This window comes from Natator depressus, chromosome 25 (assembly GCF_965152275.1).
Source record: "Natator depressus isolate rNatDep1 chromosome 25, rNatDep2.hap1, whole genome shotgun sequence".
Taxonomy (NCBI): domain Eukaryota; kingdom Metazoa; phylum Chordata; order Testudines; family Cheloniidae; genus Natator; species Natator depressus.
The window spans coordinates 2,471,894-2,490,265 of NC_134258.1; the positions used below are offsets into that span (position 1 = coordinate 2,471,894).

Genomic DNA, 18,372 nt, shown 5'->3' on the forward strand with positions numbered 1-18,372 from the left:
TGTGCTCTTCTAACCGCCGTGGTGTCTGGCTGTGCGTAACCAGCAGCCAGGCGATTTGCCTCAACCTCCCACCCCGCCATAAACGTCTCCCCCTTACTCTCACAGATATTGTGGAGTGCACAGCAAGCAGTAATAACAGTGGGAATATTGGTTTTGCTGAGGTCTAACTGAGTCAGTAAACTGCGCCAGTGCGCTTTTAAACGTCCAAATGCACATTCTACCACCATTCTGCACTTGCTCAGCCTGTAGTTGAACAGCTCCTGACTACTGTCCAGGCTGCCTGTGTACGGCTTCATGAGCCATGACATTAAGGGGTAGGCTGGGTCCTCAGGGATACATATAGGCATTTCATCATCCCCAACGATTATTTTCTGGTCTGGGAATAAAGTCCTTTGCTGCAGCTTTTGAAACAGACCACAGTTCCTGAAAATGCGAGCTTCATGTACCTTTCCCGGCCATCCCACGTTGATGTTGGTGAAACGTCCCTTGTGATCCACCAGTGCTTGCAGCACTATTGAAAAGTGCCCCTTGCAGTTTATGTACTCGCTGGCTTGGTGCTCCGGTGCCAAGATAGGGATATGGGTTCCGTCTATGGCCCCACCACAGTTAGGGAATCCCATTGCAGCAAAGCCATCCACTATGACCTGCACATTTCCCAGGGTCACTACCCTTGATATCAGCAGATCTTTGATTGCATTGGCATCACAGCAGCCCCCACAGTAGATTTGCCCACTCCAAATTGATTCCCAACTGACAGGTAGCTGTCTGGCGTTACAAGCTTCCACAGGGCTATTGCCACTCGCTTCTAAACTGTGAGGGCTGCTCTCATCTTGGTGGTATTGCGCCTCAGGGCAGGGGAAAGCAAGTCACAAAGTTCCATGAAAGTGCCCTTATGCATGCGAAAGTTTCGCAGCCACTGGGCATCGTCCCAGACCCGCAACACTATGCGGTCCCACCAGTCTGTGCTTGTTTCCCAAGCCCAGAATTGGCTTTCCACCACGTGAACCTGCCCCATTAGCACCATGATGCCCACATTGCCAGGGCCCGTGCTTTGAGAGAAGTCTGTGTCCATGTCCTCATCACTCTCGTCACCGCGCTGACGTCACCTACTCGCCCGGTTTCGCTTTGCCAGGTTCTGGTACTGCATATACTGCTGGATAATGCGTGTGGTGTTTTAATGTGCTCCTAATTGGCAAAGTGATCTGAGCGGGCTCCATGCTTGCCGTGGTATGGCGCCTGCACAGAAAAAAGGCGCGGAACAATTGTCCCCCATTACCCTGATGGAGGGAGGGGCGACTAACGACATGGCTTACAGGGTTGGCTTACAGGGAATTAAAATCAACAAAGCAGGTGGCTTTGCGAGAAACTGAATGGCCCCCTCAAGGATAGAACTCAAAACTGGGTTTAGCAGGCCGTTGATTTCACGGAGGGAGGGAGGAGAAAATGAATACAAAACAAATCTGGTCTATTTCTTGTTTTGAGCCACTTCATCTATCTTTGTACATCTTGCTGGCAGCAGACTGTGCAGCACGACCGCTAGCCATCGTCCTCTCCTGGGTGCTCGGCAGAAGACGGTGCAGTATGACTGCTGGCCATCATCTTCTGCTGTCTGCTGATTAAAAGACAGTGCACTGCCGGTAGGACTCAATCACCATGAGACGAAACTTAAAAGGGAAATGACCTGGCTGAGTCACTCCCATGTCTGCCCAGGTGCCCCTGACCTCACTGAGGTCGGTTAAAAGAGCACCCAGGACTACGGCGACGACAGCTACCAGTCATACTGCACTGTCTGCTGCCAAAAGGCAATAAACTGCTGCTGTGTAGCAATGCAGTACCGCGCCTGCCAGCACCTAGGAGACATACGGTGACGGTGAGCTGAGCGGGCTCCGTGCTTGCCGTGGTATGGCATCTGCACAGTAACTCAAGAAAAAAGGCGCAAAACGATTGTCTGCCCTTGCTTTCACGGATGGAGGGAGGGAACAGGGGCCTGACGATATGTACCCAGAACCACCCGCGACAATGTTTTAGCCCCATCAGGCACTGGGATTTCTACCCAGAATTCAAATGGGCGGCGGAGACTGCGGGAACTGTGGGATAGCTACCCACAGTGCAACCCTCCAGAAGTAGACGGTTGCCTCGGTATTGTGGACACACTCCGCTGACTACATGCACTTAGAGCATTTGTGTGGGGACACACACAATCAACTGCATAAAAATACTTTCTACAAAACCGACTTCTATAAATTCGACCTAATTTCGTAGTGTAGACATACCCCTAGTGAAATACTGTTTCCTAATATCCAACCTAGACCTCCCCCACTGCAACTTGAGACCATTACTACTTGTTCTGTCATCTGCCACCACTGAGAGCAGCCTACCTTCATCCCCTTTGCAACCCCCTTTCAGGTAATTGAAGGCTGCTATCCAATCCCCCCTCACTCTTCTCTTCTGCAGACTAAATAACCACAGTTCCCTCAGCCTCTCCCCGTAAGTCATGTGCCCCAGCCCCTTAATAATTTTCGTTGCCCTCCGCTGGATTCTCTCCAATTTGTCCACATCCCTTCTGTACTGGGGGGACCATGCCTGGATGCAATACTCCAGGTGTGGCCTCACCAGTGCCGAATAGAGAGGAATAATCACGTCCCTCGATCTGCTGGCAATGCTCCTACTAATACAGCCCAATATGCCATTGCCTTCTTGGCAACAAGGGCACACAGCTGACTCATATCCAGCTTCTCATCCACTGTAATCCCCAGGTCCTTTTCTGCAGAACTGCTTAGCCAGCCTGTAGCAGTGCGTGGGATTCTTCCTTCCTAAGTGCAGAACTCTTTACTTGTCCTTGTTGAACCTCATCAGATTTCTTTTGGCCCAATCCTCCAATTTGTCTAGGTCACTGTGGACCTTATCCCTACTCTCCAGCATATCTACCTCTAGCCCCAGCTTAATGTCATCTGCAGACTTCCTGAGGGTTCAATTAATCCCATCATCCAGATCATTAATAAAGATGTTGGACAAAACCAGCCCCAGGACCGACCCCGGAGCACTCCGCTTGATACCAGCTGCCAACTAGACATCGAGCCATTGATCACTACCCGTTGAGCCCGACAATCTAGCCGGCTTTCTATCCACTTTTTAGTCCATTCATCCAATCCATACTACTTTAACTTGCTGGCAAGAATACTGTGGGAGACCATATCAAAAGTTTTGCTAAAATCAAGATATATCACATCCAGCGCTTCTGTGACTCTGTCCTCTCCTAGTTCTCCTGCCTCTCACTGCTCCTTTGGTATGTCCTTTGAAAGATCCTTTTAAGGATTTTTAACAGAGTAATTAACCATTGGAACAACCTGTCAAAGATCATGGTGGATCCTCCATTACTGCCAGTTTTTAAATCAAGATTGTATGTTTTTCTTAAAGATCTTCTCTAGGGATTATTTTGGGGAAGTTCTCTGGCCTGTGCTATATAAGAGGTTAGACTAGATGATCATAATGGTCCCTTCTGGCCTTGCAATCTGTGACTCTCCTCATCTCCTCCTCACCATCAACAACAATTTTCTGTGGGGGGATTCCATGGGGCTCTGTCCTTGGTCTCCTTCTCTTCTCTCGACACCTTACCTCTGGACAATCTATGATGAGATAACTGGTTCTGTGGATGAAGGGAAAGCAGTGGACGTGTTATTCCTCGACTTTAGCAAAGCTTTTGACATGGTCTCCCACAGTATTCTTGTCAGCAAGTTAAAGAAGTATGGGCTGGATGAATGGACTATATGGTGGATAGAAAGTTGGCTAGATTGTCGGGCTCAACGGTAGTGATCAATGGCTCCATGTCTAGTTGGCAGCCGGTATCTAGTGGAGTGCCCCAAGGGTCGGTCCTGGGGCCGGTTTTGTTCAATATCTTCATTAATGATCTGGAGGATGGTGTGGATTGCACCCTCAGCAAGTTTGCGGATGACACTAAACTGGGAGGAGTGGTAGATACGCTGGAGGGTAGGGATAGGATACAGAGGGACCTAGACAAATTGGAGGATTGGGCCAAAAGAAATCTGATGAGGTTCAACAAGGACAAGTGCAGAGTCCTGCACTTAGGAGGGAAGAATCCAATGCACCGCTACAGCCTAGGTACCGAATGGCTAGGCAGCAGTTCTGCAGAGAAGGACCTAGGGCTGACAGTGGACGAGAAGCTGGATAGGAGTCAACAGTGTGCCCTTGTTGCCAAGAAGGCCAATGGCATTTTGGGATGTATAAGTAGGGGCATAGCGAGCAGATCGAGGGACATGATCGTTCCCCTCTATTCGACATTAGTGAGGCCTCATCTGGAGTACTGTGTCCAGTGTTGGGCCCCACACTACAAGAAGGATGTGGAGAAATTGGAGAGAGTCCAGCGAAGGGCAACAAAAATGATTAGGGGTCTGGAACACATGACTTATGAGGAGAGGCTGAGGGAACTGGGATTGTTTAGTCTGCGGAAGAGAAGAACGAGGGCGGATTTGATAGCTGCTTTTAACTACCTGAAAGGTGGCTCCAAAGAGGATGGATCTAGACTATTCTCAGTGATAGCAGATGACAGGACAAGGAGTAATGGTCTCAAGTTGCAGTGGGGGAGATTTAGGTTGGATATTAGGAAAAACTTTTTCACTAGGAGGGTGGTGAAGCACTGGAATGCGTTACCTGGGGAGGTGGTGGAATCCCCTTCCTTAGAAGTTTTTAAGGTCAGGCTTGACAAAACCGTGGCTGGGATGATTTAGTTGGGATTGGTCCTGCTCTGGGCAGGGGGTTGGACTAGATGGCCTCCAGAGGTCCCTTCCAACTCTGTTATTCTATGATTCTAATCTCAACCACCAATACAAATTCAGTTACCATCTCTATGCTGATGACATGCAAATCTACCTCTGTACATGAGACCTGTCTCCTTCTGTCCAAACTCAAATCTCAGTCTGTCTCACTGATATCTCCTGGATGTCTAGCCATCATTCAAGCTCAACATGACTAGAACAGAGCTTCTAATCTCCCCACCACTCCCCAGTATCTCCTTTCTGTCACTCCTGCCTGTCACTCAGACCTCTAACCAGGGTGTCATCTTCAACTCAGACCTCTCTCTAGAGCCTCACATCCAGGTTACATCTAAACCTTGCTGATTCTTTCTTCATAACATCTCTAAGATACAGCCTTTCCCAAGGGCGGCAGAGCCTTCCCAAAAGCAGGGGGACCAGGGGCATCATCCCCCGAAGTCCCACCCCTGCCCCTGGCCAAGCTGAAAGCCGAAGAGGGGACGAGGCGCCCGCCCAGGGTGGGGCTGAAAGCAGCCCCCTGTTCCCACCCCTCAGGCTCCATGCCCAGGGCAGGTGCAAGGACCCAGGCTCCCCACAGCTGCCCCTGTGGCAGCTCTTACCCCGACCCAGCTCTGGCCTCAGAGCCACAGCCCAGCCATGGTAAGAGCCATGCAGGCAGCTATAGAGGGCTGCGGTGTGGACCCTCCATCTGCCCAGAGTGGGGAACCCAGGGGGTGGGGACATGGGCTGGGGGGGGCTGCTCAGGCCCCCCGCACCATAGGCAGGTGGAGGGTCTGCCACAGCTCCCCACAGCTGTGGGCAATTGGCGTGTGGACCCTCCACCTCCACCTGCCCTAGGATGAGCAGGGGGCTGATTTAGACTCTACCCCGCGACTCCCACAACTGCCCAGGCTGGCCTCCACCAGCTGCTGGCCTGGCCGGGGGGTGTGGCCTTTGGGGGAAGAGGAGGGGAAGGAGGCGACCTCCACCCTGGCAAAAAGTGGATGGGCCATGCCCCTCCCTTTCCAGCTCCCGCCTTGTTCCAGTGCCAGTGGCCTTTCCCCTCCATCCACAAAGCTAAAACTCTGACCCAAACTTTCATGGTCTAGGAGGGGGGACTGAAGCCCAGCCCCACCCCACCCCAGCCACTGCCACCGCCCTGGGTGCGGGAAGGGGCCAAAGCTAAAGCCCAAGGCTTCTGCCCTGGGCAGGGGGAATGTAACCTTAGCCCCTCTTCCCAGAGCTGAAGCCCTCAGGCAATTCGGCTTCGGCCCCAGGCCCCAGCAAGTCTAACACCAGCCTTGGCGACCCCATTAAAATGGGATCTTGACCTACTTTGGGTTCCTGACCCACAGTTTGAGAATCCCTGTACCAGAGCAATGTATAAAACATTCAATTTTCGAATACCTGGAGGATGAAGGGGTAATCATTAGCACCAGTATGGATTTACCAAGAACAAATCATGCCAAACCAGCTTGATTTCCTTCCTTGACAGGGTAACTAGTTTGGAGAATGGGGGAATGCGGACTTCATCACGGCTTTTGACACAGTCCCACATGACATTCTGATAAGTAAGCTGGAGAAATGCGAGCTTGGCAGACCTACCATTAAATGGATACATAACTGGTTAAAAAACTGCAAACAGAGTAACTATTAATGGAATAAGAAAAGGAGGACTTGTGGCACCTTAGAGACTAACCAATTTATTTGAGCATAAGCTTTCGTGCATCCGATGAAGTGGGCTGTAGCTCACGGATGCTTATGCTCAAATAAATTGGTTAGTCTCTAAGGTGCCACAAGTACTCCTTTTCTTTTTGCGAATACAGACTAACACGGCTGCTACTCTGAAACCTGTATTAATGGAATGATGTCAGATTGGAGGGAGGTCTGAAGTGCGGTTCTACAGGGATCTGTTCTGGGTCTGGTGTTATTTAACATCTTTATTAATGACCTGGATGTAGGAATAGATAGCAGACTGATCAAGTTTGCAGATGACACAAATCTGGGTGGGGCTGCCAACACTTTGGAGGATAGAGCTAAGATACCGAGGGTTCTTGATAAATTGGAGAACTGGGCTATAGACAACACAATGAAATTCATCAAAAACAAATATAAGGTGCTACACAGAGAAGAAAAACCAAATGCACAAATACAGAGTGGGGGATAACTGGCTTGGCAGCAGCACTGTTGAGAAGGATCTGGGAGTTGTGGTGAATCACAACCTCAACATGAATCAGCAGTTCGATGCTGTTGCAAAAAAAAAAAAAAAAAAAAGCAAATGCAATTTTAGGTTGCATTAACAGAGGCGTAGCATGCAAGTCACGGGAAGTGAGAGTACTGCTCTACTTGGTGCTGGTTAGGCTTCAGCTGGAATACGGTGTCTAATTTTGGTCACCAAAATTAGAGAGAAATTGGAGAAATTGGAAAGGATCCAGAGGTGAACAACAATGATGATCAAAGGGATGGAATGCAAGCCATACGAGCAAAGGCTGAAGGAAGTTGGTACGTTTAGTTTGGAAAAGAGGAAACTGAGGGGGGACATAGTAGCAGTCTTCAAATACTTGAAAGGCTGTGTCATGGAGTCCCCGGGCGACGCTCTGGAACTGCTCCCTACGAAGCCAGTGAGGACTCTCGGGAAGTCTCCTTTCTGTGAGCAGACTGTCTTCAGGACACACAGCTCACACAACTTCCACCTTCCTGGGTCTGACCTCAGAGCATTCAGCATCCTCTGCTCCTCCGTGCGCTTCTCACAGCAACTCCACCCAGGTGGGGTCCTGGGGAAGCCAGAGGGTCCTTCCCCTCAACTTCGCAGTCAGACGTGACTCTCAGCCAGCCAGTAAAACATAGGTTTATTAGACGACAGGAACATGGTCTAAAACAGAGCTTGGAGGTGCAGAGAACAGGATCCCTCAGCCAGGTCCATTTTGGGGGGCAGTGAGCCAGACAACCACGTCTCCATGTCCCCAGCCAGCCCCAAAATAAAACTCTCTCCAGCCCCTCCTACTCTGGGCTTTGTCCCTTTCCCGGGCCAGGAGGTCACCTGATTCCTTTGTTCTCCAACCCTTTAGCTCTCACCTTGCAGGGGGGAAGGGCCAGGCCATCAGTTGCCAGGAAACAGGATGTTGGCCATTCTCTGTGTCCAGACCCCTGCACACACCTGCCCTCTAGGGCTCTGCAACAATCATACACCCTTATCCCACCGCCTAGATACTTAAGAACTGCATAGGGGAGACTGAGGCACCCCCACAATATTCAGAGGAAACATTAAGAACAGTCTCGCTTTGTCACAGGCTGCCATAAAAAAGATGGAGAAATGTTCTCTTTTGCCACACAGGGCAGGACAAGAGGCAACAGGTTCAAACTACAGCCCAGCAGATTTAGATTAAATCTCAGGGAATCTCAGTCGCTGGCTTTTCTCTGCTGTATAGACATGTCCTGTGAACTTGACTATTGCAACATCTTTTTCTCTGGCCTTGACAAATGCAATCTTGCCTCATTCACATCTATTCAGAATGCTGCTGCAAAGATCATTCTCCTAGACTGTTGCTTTGGCTGTGTTCCCCTCCTTTTGCATCCGTCCATTGTCTTCCCCTTCTCTATCACATCAAACATAAACTGCTTGTCTTCACATTCAATGCCCTTCACAGCCTGTCCCCACCCTACCTATCATCTCTAGTGTAACCCCTGTTTCCCATGGGAGCTCCTTCTGCAATGGATTCCTGGGTACCCACTGCTGCAGAGGCAGACTGAGCCGACAGGGCAGTGGTTAGGCACCCCACGTGTACGGGTTGAGGACATTGCAAACAGGGCTGGTGATTTGCTAAGCGAAGGGGAAATGAGAGTGGAATAAATACAACAGAGCCACTTAAATCAACAGCTGCTTAGAGAAGTGGTTTGCACTAATCCATTTATGTCTCTCTGTTCTACAGAAGTAGTTTAAGAGGATTATGGCTCAATAGCCCACTTCTCACCCAGTCCATCACCACCACCCTGCAGGCCATCGGACCTCCATGTGCTGCTGTGTTAGGAGCGTGCAGTCTGAGGGTCCTGGCTGGTTGGACGGGTCCTGGCACATCTCTTGGGCACTGGCATCGGTCAGAGTGGGGAGCCCCAGAAGCAGGCCTTTTCTTGCTCTGCCCTCTTGGTGCAGCTGTGCCACTGCTCTGGGCCATGCGATAGCAGTGAGCTGCAGCTCTCTGTCCCCTCCCTCTCGCTGCTGGAGTACTCGGCCTGCAGCAAAGCTACTCCCTGCTCCTCGGCACTGCTTGGCCAGGCTCCGGCAGTGATGCTCTCACTCTTCCCTCTTCTTGGGGTATTTTGTTGCTCATCGCGCTACAGAAGGTGGGATCCTGCTCATTGCCCTCCCCCTTTGAAGTGTGCTTCACTGGGCCATACTGCAGCCACTGGCTTCCTTCAATACATTTCTTCACTGAGTGGCACCAAGCAATGCTGCAAGCCCAATTCCTATCATGTGGAGCTGGGTATTCCACTAGAGGAGGCTGCAGTTTTGTTTCAATTCCAGCTGAAGGCATTTCCGCCTACTGGGGAGGGAGTAGCTTTGCTGCAGGCCGAGTACTCCAGCAGCGAGAGGGAGGGGACAGAGAGCTGCAGCTCACTGCTATCGCATGGCCCAGAGCAGTGGCACAGCTGCACCAAGAGGGCAGAGCAAGAAAAGGCCTGCTTCTGGGGCTCCCCACTCTGACCGATGCCAGTGCCCAAGAGATGTGCCAGGACCCGTCCAACCAGCCAGGACCCTCAGACTGCACGCTCCTAACACAGCAGCACATGGAGGTCCGATGGCCTGCAGGGTGGTGGTGATGGACTGGGTGAGAAGTGGGCTATTGAGCCATAATCCTCTTAAACTACTTCTGTAGAACAGAGAGACATAAATGGATTAGTGCAGACCACTTCTCTAAGCAGCTGTTGATTTAAGTGGCTCTGTTGTATTTATTCCACTCTCATTTCCCCTTCTCTTAGCAGATCACCAGCCCTGTTTGCAGTGTCCTCAACGTGTACAGGAGTAATGGTCTCAAGTTGCAATGGGGGAGGTTTAGATTGGATATTAGGAAAAACTTTTTCACTAAGAGGGTGGTGAAACACTGGAATGCGTTACCTAGGGAGGTGGTAGAATCTCCTTCCTTAGAGGTTTTTAAGGTCAGGCTTGACAAAGCCCTGGCTGGGATGATTTAACTGGGAATTGGTCCTGCTTCGAGCAGGGGGTTGGACTAGGTGACCTTCTGGGGTCCCTTCCAACCCTGATATTCTATGATTCTATGATTCTACACGTGGGGTGCCTAACCACTGCCCTGTCAGCGCAGTCTGCCTCTGCAGCAGTGGGTACCCAGGAATCCATTGCAGAAGGCGCTCCCTCTGGAGACAGAGGTTATGTTAGCTTAAACTGCCCTTACCCTGCACTGAATGTTTAATTATAGCGTCACCTACAGCATAACTGCTTTTTGCGACTCTCTTATTCCCAGTGACCCTACCATAGAACTCACCCCACTGCAATCCCCTCTGTTACAGTTCTTATGCCTGGATGGCCACTGGCTCTCTTGGGGTGTCTTCCCTTCCCGGTACTGTGACTCTCTCTCTGGTGCTCTGTCGGTTGGTTTGGTCTCTTGTTTTGCTGTTTGTTTCAATAATTTTTGAATGAGAAGAAACCCAACAGTTCTGGAGCATGGACCTGTTATACCAATAAAATAAAAACCAGCAGGATCTTAATAAAGGGGAAAAGGCAAAATGCCACATTTATTGTGAATACAGAAAGAATCATAGTAAGCAGTTAGTTATAGCTCTAACATTCCATTCAATTTCATATTTATTCACACATTCATTCATACACACACACACAGAGGTTCTGCAAGGTTGTTATCATAGTTACCAGCCTTAGAGTTGCTCATGCCAAGCCACTGGCCAGGTGGCCTGGACATGAGGCGGGAGCAGGGCCTTATTAGATGCTCCTCTGATGTTCCTGGAAGTTGGTTTGCAGAATCAGACCCCAAAGTTCTCACTTTCTAGAGTCCATTTTTATAGGAATTTCTTCCTATGCCAGTCTATGGGAATTGCTTCATCATGCTGTTGCTGAATCTATCAGCAGATGGCACGTTTCTGACGGCTCCGTGCTGCCAGATGTTATCTTGTTCTTTGGTTCTCCCATTCTTGAGGCTGTTGCGTGGATTCCAGTCTGCCCTCCGGGTGTCCTCTGGTTATTTCCACTTGACGCCTTCTTCAGCCGATGGACACTGGATTCTTAGGCTGGCACCTCCCTGATCATTCAGTTATTATCCACACCAAGCATCCATCCACATACATCCTCTATCTCTATTTTAATCACAATTGTTAAAGCGAGATGAATACAACAAAAGGGCGGGGAGTCTCTGGGTGCTGTTTCTGTTGTTACAGAGTATTGCTTTGAGTCTCTCTCTGTGTGAGTAGTTGTTGTTACAAGGAATTGCTTTGAGAACAGACTCTGTCTTAGAATGTACTAACACAATTAGCAGCTTGCAAGTTTCACACATAGAGGGAGAGAAACAGTACCAAAAACCAAGAGACCTCTTAATTAGTAATACCCTGGAATTTAAACTATGGGGAATCAAACTCATTTGTGATTCTAATACAGAACTTCTTTAATATGATCCACCAGACCAAGCGGGAATCCAAAAGCTTGGTCTGCATTACACCTCACCATAGAAACCTTAGGTATGGCTAGCACCTACAGATTCCTTCCTTCTTTTCTTTTCTTTTTCTTTATGGAAGGCTAAATATAATATAATCCTCAGAGGAGAGCAACTCCTGTTGTAAAACTTGGTGTCCAGCATAAAAATTAACCAGCACTTTTACTAAATCAAGACCATTCTGCAAGAAACAAATAATGAGGTATCAGTATCCTCTGTCTGGAGGGAGAGAAAGAGCTGGGTTCTTACTAAAACAGCTTCCTACCTTCTGATTGGTACACTAGAAAGAGAACATTTACACAGGCTCACCCTCGTAACACAGAACAAGGGTTCATTGTGATGGAAATCACTGCATCACCAAATGCACAGAGGGAGAAAGTGAGCAAGTCTGTAAAGAAGGGAGAGTGTCCTGGCAAAGAGCATCTGTCTGGTGAGTGTCTCGCGGCCCGGAGCCCTTGCTTTGACTGGTGTCTTCGGGACAGTTGTGCAATGCGGCTGCCAATGGCTCTTCACACAATGGAAATGACATTGACTTTGAGCTTTGTCAGCGTGAAACAAAGGTTTCAGCTCCTTTGCCCACAAGTTTATTTGTGGAAATAGCAAAATCCCTTCCCCGGCCAATGTGGCTGGGCTGAGATGGGGGAAAGAGCAGTTGAGTCCCTTATGGGAGGCTTTCCCTAGTACATGGGGTCGTTTTACAGCTGAGTCAGAGCTTTTGACCCAGGGTGCGCTATAAGAGAAGGTGCGTTTGAGTCGCCTTCCCCTGACTGTACTTGGTTTTCCAACGCTCAGCAGCCAGCCTGCCCTGTTCAGGCAAGAGGCTTTCAGTCCACATCCTGCGTGGTGGGTTTTTTTCTCAACCTGGTTTCCTACTTAGTTAATTCAGCAGGGATTATTCCCCCCAAGTTTGCTGCCTCTGAGGTGATGACAGCATCGAGAATATCTTATTTGGAGTTAATCATCCCCTAGACAGAAGGGTCTGGGTAAGCATCGGCGGAGTCACTGGACTGCAGGGCCTAGGAGAGGCCCAAGGTGAAGCAAAATCATGGAGATCTCTCAATTTTAGAGCTGGCAGAGAAAGGCAATTCCATTTAATGGAGGATTTTAAAATTTGGTTTAATTAGGAACAAAACCCAAAAATGTTTAGAGTCTTCAGATGGGAATGGCATCCCACCTCCAGGCAGTCCGCCTGGTGGGCTTTGGACCTGGGAGCCCAGGGTCCCCAACAGCCTACCAGGCAGGCTGCTGAGGACCCAGGTAGGCAAGTTGGTAGAAAACCAGGTAGGTTTCCATCAGAGCCCTGACTGAATTCCATCAGACCTTCAGCAAAATCAAACTGAGTCCGTGGTTTTGTCAGAAATTTTCTAACCAGCTCACTCTGTTTTGACTGTTGTGGCATGTTTGATATCACTCAGATTCAGCATCTTTGGAGGATGTGTTTGCTCTCTCTAATTCAGTGAAAGAAATGTCTCCTGCTGGCAAAGTGAACAGGAACTTCTGCTTCCTCTCAGCTCCCTGCCCAGGTCCCAGAGCCAGCTTGATTGGATTGCAGGCCTAAAACAAAACCTCTCAATACAAGAGATGAATCCTCACTGCTAAAGCAATGAATCCCGCATGAAGTGTTGGGCAAGAAGATGCTGGCTCATTTGCATTGTAAGATTACAGTAAGCATCACCTAGAAGGATCTGCACTCAATGTCTAAGGTGCCTTGTCTGCCAGCAGCAGCCTGCCCTTTGCTGCTGTTTAGAGAGCAGCACTCTGCTTTGAGTGCTCTTAGTCAGTTGTTCCCCTCTGCACATGCAGATGTGTTAACACCTCCCGTATGCTTGGTTAGTGTTTAAAAACATGCTCTGCATTTTTAACCAGTTTTTATGAGGCCTTGTGCGTTGTTATTGTTATAAAGCACCAGGTGCATTTATAGGATGCAAATAATGAGAAGCAAACACACTATAGCTCCTATTTCGCTCCCACACGTGCGTATGTATTAGCTCTTGTGTGCCACTGCCTAATCACCTCTTTCCTCTTCTTCGTGTAGTGGCTGAAGGATCCTGGCCCTCGTAATGAGAAGAGGACCCTCTTCTGTGACATGGTGTGTTTTCTGTTCATTACTCCCCTGGCAGCAATCTCGGGCTGGCTGTGTCTTCGTGGTGCCCAGGATCACTTGCAGTTCAACAGCCGGCTGGAAGCCATCGGACTGATAGCACTTACTATTGCACTTTTTACTATCTACGTCCTTTGGACACTGGTGAGTGAACAGTGAAACGTAACAGTTGCCAAGTGCCACCCAGTACCTGAGCCCAGGGCCCTGTTACATTTAAAGTGGTTTCTCAGTTACGGGAATTGAAAGCAGAGCATCCCAGGAGGATAGTTTGTGTTCCCAGAGCTCAGTCATGGCTGTGTCTGCAGTTCCTCCATAGCTGCCCAGCCCTTAGTCCATACCAAGAGGCAAATCTTTGGCTGTTCCCATTAAATACAAATAAATGAAATTTTAAAATGTAACCTGCTGAGGTCAATGACACTTGAAAATGAGTTTCTGCCAGTGCATGCTAACTCACTGCATATCATCAGGAACATCCACAGATGGACATTAGGGCAACAGCCCTTTTTGTGTAGTGTGTGCAGTGTGGGATGTAGACGTGGACAGACCAAGCCTGACATTAGCATGGGGACCGGTTTGGTTAGCAAGAATGGGGAGCGGAGTAAGAAGCCCAATTGTTCTTTGTCTTCCTGTTTTCAAATAAAAATCCCAGGATCTTGGCACTCTGGTAAAAACAATACTGTGGATAAGACAGGAATCTGCACTCCTGTCAGCCTGGTCAAAGGCTCTATTAAATATATCAGTGAGGTATAGTCAGGCTCTGTCCAAGAGCAGCACTGTCATGGCGAAGAGGGGAACGGAGCACTAGTCTGTAGAATGGTTTGTGGGACTCCTTTTGGAGATCAGCTGGGGTCACTGAAATTCCAGTAGGAAGCTACCAAAAGGATTTCTTAAAAGCTCTGAGAAAATGCACAGGGGCCACAAAGTGGTTTGTTTAAAAGTCAGACTCCAGCCAAGCTGGAGGAGACCTGCCCTCTTCTTCACTTGAGAAATTGTACCTATAAGTCTCTTGTAGCAGAGCAGTCCTTTCTTCTTTGAGTGATTGCTCATGTCCATTCCGTTGTAGGTGTGTGTGCTCGCCACATAGATTCATAGATATCAAGGTCAGAAGGGACCATTATGATCATCCAGTCTGACCTCCTGCACAACACAGGCCACAGAACCTCACCCATCCACTCCTGCGATAAACCTCTCACCTATGTCTGAGCTATTGAAGTCCTCAAATCATGGTTTAAAGACTTCAAGCTGCAAAGAATCCTCCAGCAAGTGACCCGTGCCCCACGCTACAGAGGAAGGCGAAAAACCCCCAGGGCCTCGTCCAATCTGCCCTGGAGGAAAATTCCTTCCCGACCCCAAATATGGCGATCACTGATCAGCAAGATTCACCAGCCAGATACCCAGGAAAGAATTCTCTGTAGTAACTCAGATCCCACCCCATCTAACATCCCATCACAGGCCATTGGGCCTATTTACCATGAATATTTAAAGATCAATTAATTGCCAAAATCATGTTATCCCATCTTACCATCTCCTCCATAAACTTATCGAGTTTAATCTTGAAGCCAGATAGGTCTTTTGCCCCCACTGCTTCCCTTGGAAGGCTATTCCAGAACTTCACTCCTCCAATGGTTAGAAACCTTCGTCTAATTTCAAGTCTAAACTTCCCGATGGCCAGTTTATATCCATTTGTTCTTGTGTCCACATTGGTACTGCGCTTAAATAATTCCTCTCCCTCTCCGGTATTTATCCCTCTGATATATTTATAGAGAGCAATCATATCTCCTCTCAGCCTTCTTTTGGTTAGGCTAAACAAGCCAAGCTCCTTGAGTCTTCTTTCATAAGACAGGTTTTCCGTTCCTCAGATCATCCTAGTAGCCCTTCTCTGTACCTGTTCCAGTTTGAATTCATCGTTCTTAAACATGGGAGACCAGAACTGCACACAGTATTCCAAGTGAGGTCTCACCAGTGCCTTGTATAACGGTACTAACACCTCCTTATCTCAACTGGAAATACCTCGCCTGATGCATCCCAAGACCTCATTAGCTTTTCTCACGGCCATATCACGTTGGCAGCTCATAGTCATCCTGTGATCAACCAATACGCCAAGGTCCTTCTCTTCCTCCGTTACTTCTAATTGCTGCGTCCCCAGCTTATAACTAAAATTCTTGTTATTAATCCCTAAATGCATGACCTTACACTTCTCACTATTAAATTTCGTCCTATTACTATTACTCCAGTTTACAAGGTCATCCAGATCCTCCTGTATGATATCCCTGTCCTTCTCTAAATTGGCAATACCTCCCAGCTTTGTATCATCCGCAAACTTTATTAGCACACTCCCACTTTTTGTGCCGAGGTCAGTAATAAAAAGATTAAATAAGATTGGTCCCAAAACCAATGCCTGAGGAACTCCACTGGTAACCTCCCTCCAGCCTGACAGTTCAACTTTCAGTAGGACCCATTGTAGTCTCCCCTTTAACCAATTCCTTATCCACCTTTCAGTTTTCATATTGATCCCCATCTTTTCCAATTTAATTAATAATTCTCCATGTGGCACCATATTAAACGCCTTACTGAAATCTAGGTAAATTAGATCCACTGCGTTTCCTTTGTCTAAAAATGTTACTTTCTCAAAGAAGGAGATCAGGTTGGTTTGGCACGATCTATTTTTTGTAAAACCATGTTGTATTTTGTCCCATTTACCATTGACCTCAATGTCCTTAACTACTTTCTCCTTCAAAATTTTTTCTAAGACCTTGCATACTACAGATGTCAAACTAACAGGCCTGTAGTTACCCGGATCACCTTTTTCTCCTTTCTTAAAAATAGGAACTATGTTAGCAATTCTCCAGTCATATGGCACAACATCTGAGTTTACAGATTCATTAAAAATTCTTGCTAATGGGCTTGCAATTTCGTGTGCCAATTCCTTTCATATACTTGGATGAAGATTATCTGGGCCCCCTGATTTAGTCCCATTAAACTGTTCGAGTTTCGCTTCTACCTCAGATATGGTAATATCTACCTCCGTATCCTCAGTCCCATTTGTCATGCTACCATTATCCCTAAGAGCCTCATTAGCCTTATTAAAGACTGAGGCAAAGTATTTGTTTAGATATTGGGCTGGATATTGGGCTGTAAGTTTTTTCCTCAGTGGTATCCATAGGGGACCGGCTCTGGCACCCTCTAGAGTGGCGCACGTATGTGCTGCTATAAGGGGCACTGCCAGCCCCATCCCTCCCTCAGTTCCTTCTTACTGCCAGTGTCAATGGTAGAACGCTCCCCTTGCTCTATCAAGTGGTTCTCTTTCAGTGTTCTTTGAACTTTTATTGTGTAAATAGTTGTAGACAGTTATCAGTTTCCTTATAGTGTTAGTGTATTTAGTTATTCATAGTCCCCTGAGGGACTTAGCCCAGGGACGGGAACGGGGCATGCCCTGCTCCCCGGGTTTCAAGCTGTGCAATCACTGTAAGAAACCCATGCCAAGCAAAGATCCACATCTTAGCTGTTTGAAGTGTCTGGGTGAATCCCACATTCGTGAAAAGTGCCATATTTGCAAAGGATTCAAGCCCTGGACCAGAAAGGAGAGAGACATCAGGCACCACGCTCTCCTCATGAAGTCTGCTCTTGCACCAGCCTCAGAGCCAGCACATTCGGACTCGGTGCGAGTACTTCGGCATCGACAAGAAGTGTGCCCTCACCACTGGCTGCCTCCTGATGCCGGTCCTTGCCACTGATACCAGCCAAAAGGCACAAGAAGCACACCAGGAGGGGACACTCCCGAGGGTCCCATAAGGATAAGGGAGAAGAGGAGCCTGGACCGAGTCGGGCCATTTCGCTGTCACTGGAGCATAGCCAGGTGGCATCCTCACCTATTGGGCCTAGTCCATCCCGTGACCTGCCTCCTACCCCAGGGAGCGGTAGAGGCATGTGATACCTCATGGTGCTGTCCACCCTAGAAGCCTTTCAAGTGGCAAAAGACATCTTCTCCCTCCTGGTGCCGCCTGCTCCTCGGAAAGAGAGGCTTAAGGACCCCTCCTGCCCACCCGTTTCTGAGGGAAAGCCCTCAATGGCACCCCTGCAGAAGTCACCCCCATGGCACTATACCCCAGCCCACTTGCCAGGACCAAAGCCGCATCCCAAATCGCAGACCCACGGCTACTTAGCAGGTTCCTAGCAATCCACACATCGGTCACTGGGTCCGTCACCCAAAAGTTGCCACTTCCTGGTTCACAGGCGCTGCTCACCAGAGCCTCGGCGCTCCCCGCCCAGCTTCTCAACACCGCTCTTCGGAGCGACACCAGTTGCCGGAGCCCCGGGGACAATCACCGGAGCCCTGTCACCAGAGCCAGGTCACCGGCCACCGGAATCCAGACATCGGTTGCTGGAGCGTTGTAGACAATCTCCATGCTCCCGGTCACCGGAGCCTGCGCACCGTTCCCGAAGCAGGTGGCATCATTCTCCAGATTATTACCGGGCATATGAGCAGCGCCGCTGATTGTCGGATACGCGACATGGCTCAGCGGGGTCCCGATACCACTACCCGATTGGCAGGCACAAGACCGCCAGACATAGTGGGGAAGCCTACCCTACGGTGGCGCCACCATGGTCACCAGAGGAAGATTGTTCCTCCTTGGGCTCTGAGAGCAAGGAGTCAATGGCCTCCAGGGATCAACTGCCACCTGCACGGCAAACAGGTTCTTCCCAGAGCCAAGCTGCAGGCATGTGGCCGCAGGGTCAGTGGCCTGGGCTCTGGCAAGTCTATAACCCATGGGCAATTCCCCAGGCTGGGGGACCTCAGGCTCAGCGCTCAGTCTCAGGGGCATTGGAA

The 18,372-nt window shown here is 49.0% G+C and overlaps 1 protein-coding gene across 2 annotated transcripts in view; it reads left to right on the forward strand.

The window, feature by feature from the left end:
- The window catches only part of MARCHF2 (membrane associated ring-CH-type finger 2), an 87,778-nt gene that overhangs the window by 59,457 nt on the left and 9,949 nt on the right, over nt 1-18,372 (forward strand). For both annotated transcript variants that reach the window (XM_074939781.1, XM_074939782.1), the window contains exon 4: nt 13,479-13,688. In XM_074939781.1, coding sequence (XP_074795882.1) covers nt 13,479-13,688 — 210 coding nt within the window. The remainder of the gene's footprint in view (nt 1-13,478; nt 13,689-18,372) is intronic.